The 4,383-nt window shown below is 42.4% G+C and overlaps 1 protein-coding gene across 3 annotated transcripts in view; it reads right to left on the bottom strand.

Annotated features, from left to right (window-relative positions):
* RIOK2 (RIO kinase 2) overlaps window positions 1-4,125 on the bottom strand; it is a 14,786-nt gene extending 10,661 nt beyond the window's left edge. The window contains exons 1-4 of one of the 3 annotated variants that reach the window (XM_026088708.1): window positions 3,961-4,125; window positions 3,553-3,691; window positions 2,591-2,707; window positions 1,397-1,572 (exon numbers count right to left, since the gene is read on the bottom strand). In XM_026088708.1, coding sequence (XP_025944493.1) covers window positions 1,397-1,572; window positions 2,591-2,707; window positions 3,553-3,691; window positions 3,961-4,026 — 498 coding nt within the window. In that variant the 5' untranslated portion in view covers window positions 4,027-4,125. Of the gene's footprint in view, window positions 1-1,396; window positions 1,573-2,590; window positions 2,708-3,028; window positions 3,144-3,552; window positions 3,692-3,960 lie in introns of those variants that run through there. The other 2 variants (XM_026088707.1, XM_026088709.1) reach the window with 2 other exon arrangements.
* Window positions 4,126-4,383: the final 258 nt, after the last annotated feature.

Below are 4,383 nucleotides of genomic sequence, written 5' to 3'. Positions count from 1 at the left end.
TTTAAAAAGACTGATGCCCAAAGCTGAACATCCTAAAGTTAATACTGTCTCCTGCAACCTCAGTATTCAATTCGTACAGATGTTTCAGCCATCAATACAAATGAAATATATTTAATATCTGAGTCACTAAGAGGTAAAAGAATTATTACTTCTTTTAGCACCTGATGTGACAACAGAAGCAGATTTGATTTAAAATATGAATGACTCCTATCCCGATTAAAAGAGAAATCTAATTTACTTTGACAGCAAATTACTGGCAGCCTGCACATATGGGCATGTTTTAAAACACAGAATTTGGTCACCCCACTAATAAATTTCTCCACATTAAGATCTATATTGCCTACTTTTGTACTGGAATGGTTTTACCAGTGCAAAAATGAAAAACCCAACTCAAATCAATCTAAAATTGTTGATTTACTGCTCTAAAAATTTTAACTCTCAAGTGACTATGTACTCTTACTTCTAATAGATATGAACATGAATCTCAATAAGCAAGTAAGTCATCAAGAGAACCATTTAACTGAATTTCAACTATCATTAAAATTCTAAACAATTTAAATGCTTGAGTATAGAAAACAGAGGCAGAGAATTACATGAGTGGGATCCCAAAAACGGGCTGCCAAGAAAGTTTGTGGAAACTCCATCCTAAAAAATTTTCAAAACTCTACAGGATGAGGCCCTGAGGGACCTGATCTAACCTTTAAGCTAACTTTGCTTTGGGCAGGAAACTGGACTAGATGACCTCCAAAAGTCCCTTCCAACTTAAATTACAGAGTATCTTTTATACAAGACAAGCAGGTATCACTGGTACACACTATCTGTGTTCCAAATTAGATATATGCTTAGTTTGGAATTTGTTTGAAACTCACCTGACTAAAATGCTAAGAATCCTCCACAATTATATCTGCAGAAAGAATCCAAGTTAAATGGCAAGACTAAAATGCAGTCAAGATGGTAAGGCATAACTCTGTCTGCATTTCACCAAGTTTTCCCCAGCACATGTATTCATGGACCAACAAAATGATATCGGAATGTTTTTCTTGGCTTTTCCAAAGAAGTTAAGTGCAATGACAGTATGTTTAATCGCTGTCTTGTTAAGATAGAGGTGATTGGACAGCTTTGTATGTCATTTGTCCACAAATAACACTATTTATCTGAACTTCTCATATAAAGTCCGTTTCCATGCCATATGACTTTCATGGCATAGCTTTGTTTTGCCACTGTAAAGTGTACCAGAAATATACCACTGAAATTACTGGACTTGAAATACACATTTCAGGTAGAGAAAACTTGTAAATCTTATTAGTTTTACAAGTATGAATGGACTGAAACAAAATCTAAAGAGTATCTTCCAGTCTATTACACCATTGTTGATTTAGCGTGAACAATCACCCACCTTCATGTAGGCAAACTCCTTCATTGCTGCTAGCCGGGATAAATACAGCCATGACATTTTATGCCTGTGCTTGTGGTAGTCGCGTTTATTTTTAAGGCTGCGAAAGGAAGTTCTTCCAAGCCTGTGCAATTTCAATGCAAACTCCTGCTCCTCTTCATTTGCAACAATATAAATATCTAAAAGACAAAAGAAATACTGTCACACATCTAAGAAATAAACGGTATCTAACAGGCTAGTATCTGATTAAAAAGTGCTTCAAGAAATTTTTTGCTTCACTTCTTACAATTGCTACTTCCAGCAGGGCGAGATCACCTACATTTATTCTGAGAGTTACTAAAGACAACTATATTTTACATATTGTACATTAGAGATCTGAATACGAAAAGAAATTATTGTCAAAGAGATCATGGCACCCCATTAAACTAAACTTTGATGTGATCCAAAACATAATTCAGAGTGAGAGAGAAAAAAAATAACTGAAAGGAGGAACAGAGACAATTCAGACTGCCTGACTTAAGGTACCTATATTCAGGCTAATCTCTCCAGTCTAGAAGAAATAAAAGCTCCTCTAGAGGGAAATTTAAGGCAGGAGCCCAGCTCTGGTGTTCTTGATCACACCCTGGGGGACTCTCTTTCTTTCTGTTGACTGGACAGAGAACCCAAGAATCCAGCCTCTTAATCTAGAGAATGTTAATAATAGCCTGTGTTTCATTTCTACCATTTGTCCTCAATAATGGTCTTCCTCATTCTTCAAAGAGTTTCATGCTGTGCCAGACTAAAAGCTACGTGAACTTAAGAACAATTAAGATAGTACTCCAATAGTTTTAACGCTATTTTAACTTCCTATCTCATTTTAGGTGGGGCAAGACAAGCTAATGTTATCTTTTTGTAAAATGGTTCAAAATTCTTCACTAAGCATTAGACAAAAGCCATATGCCTGCAAAGTTTCTTTTYAAGCGACAATCCAAAAATTAGACAGAATGGTCAAAGTGAAAGGCCAGTCTTCTGAAAAAAAAAATCAAATGCAGCCAGCAGCCTTACACAGCATTTCAAAGAGTGACCCATAAATCTTAAATGTTTGACAGATCAACTAACGTGTTTATCCAGAGGAAACTTTACTCAATTTCTAGCAAAACACTTGCAGCATTACAGCTTTCTTTGCTTAAAAATTATCAAAAACATTTTTCAGATTACCTGATTCTTTACCAACACCCATCTGGTTTCCAACAGAATTGATGACTTGCCGGGAAGACAGAGTTTTCAAAGTAAGGTAATCGTATCCTGCGTTAGTTAACCGGTAGCCCTGGACAGCTAAATAAGAATAAATTGTGAAATATTTTACTCCTTATTATGTATACATTACCTTTACAATAAGTCTAATTTTAGTTTCATTTCTTATTTCAGTTTATGGTAGGCAAAAACCTATTTTCTCCCTGTTGGCTAGTATCAGCCCAATTACCTACAAGTTTTATGAAAACTAACAGCTGGGTAAAAGACAGACATGCTGTTAGCCTTTCAATAATGGAGGCAACGGTAGTAGTTTAGATAGCATGGGAAAACCCAGAGTGCTTTGGAGGGTAGGAGACATAGACAGGATTTGGGATTTTTTTGAAGATCTAGAGGGATCCTCACCCTTAAACCTCTGAAGAGCTGAGACAGATAGGAAAGGAACTTCATGCAGACTCCCACAGTATGTTTGCAAAGCCCCACGCGGCGACAAGGCTGAAGGAAAGGACCTGCACAACCGCTACTCGTCACATGGCAGGGAACAAAAAATACATTAGTAACTGTTTCATGATGGGGTGAAGGGTACCAGACTCTTGTAGTCTGCCCCAGCTTGTGTATTATGATAAGACAATAATCTATTTGGGTTGATACCCATATGCATTTGAATATGGCCCTAATTGGTGATTATTTTATTTTTGTTGAATTTTGTGACTAAGCAAGAGAAAGTTAACTATGTTCYTCACTATTCTGGCTCTCATCTTTACTGGCACGAGCAGCTCAGCAGACAGCTGGTTCCCAGGCTGGCCCAAGAGAGGGTCAGGCCACTGGYGCTCTGGATGCCCATCCGTGTCAAGGTCCGCTACGTCTGCGTGAATCGCTGCGAGGCATTTGTCGGAGGAGGGGAAGCCCAACACAAAATTCAAACTCACTTTTAGTTCGTTCGTAAGCCAAGAGTTTGTGCTTCGCCAACTCTCTCAAAATTTTGTTGCAGCCCCCATGTTTAAGGCTGGCAATGGAAGCGATTAAGCTAGCAGGGACTATTTCATGGTTCTTCATGCCCATTTCCACCTAAAATAGCAAATAAAAACAAAAGCATTATAAATGGCATTTTTATGAACTTAACACTGCTGATTTATAGAACTCATTCAAACTCCGGCGCCAGCGGTCACAGGCCGAGGAAGGGGGCGGGGCGCCCAGCAGGAGCCGCGCGGCTCCCCGAGCACAGACCCGCCGCCCCGGCGGCCACCGCCCCGCCGCCCTGTGCCCGGTCTCCCATCCGCGCGCGGAACGGGCCCGGCCCTGCTTAGCTAAGCAGCCCCTCCCCGCGCCGGGCTCACCGCGGTCAGGACCCTGAAGTGCTCCCGGGAGAGGTACCGGAGCATCACCACGTTCAGCTTCCCCATGGCCGCCGCGGCCGGCGGGCGCCAGCGGCACCAGCAGCCCCCGCGACCCACGCAGCAAGCCGGCTAGGCCGCTCCGCGCTTGCGCACACGCCACAGGCCCGCAGCGCCGCTGCGGCGCATGCGCAGAGCTGTCAGCACGCGCCGCGGCCACTACTCCCAGCCGGTAACCGGGCGGGGTCCGTGCACGGGACAGGTCCTGGCAGCTGCATATAAACTCGGGTCCTCGGCCGGACCTGCTTGTGCTTGAGCGGTCACGGAGTCATTACTGGATCAGAGATGGCACAGAACAAGCCCCTGCTACGAGGCTTGGCTGGAGTCCGCTCCCTGCCGCGAAGGAGTTAACTGGGTCGCCTGTAC

Source organism: Apteryx rowi, unplaced genomic scaffold (assembly GCF_003343035.1).
Source record: "Apteryx rowi isolate R43461 unplaced genomic scaffold, aptRow1 scaffold_780, whole genome shotgun sequence".
Lineage (NCBI taxonomy): Eukaryota > Metazoa > Chordata > Aves > Apterygiformes > Apterygidae > Apteryx > Apteryx rowi.
Note: the sequence above shows the minus strand (reverse complement) of the source record. Positions and strands in the feature narration are given on the sequence as shown.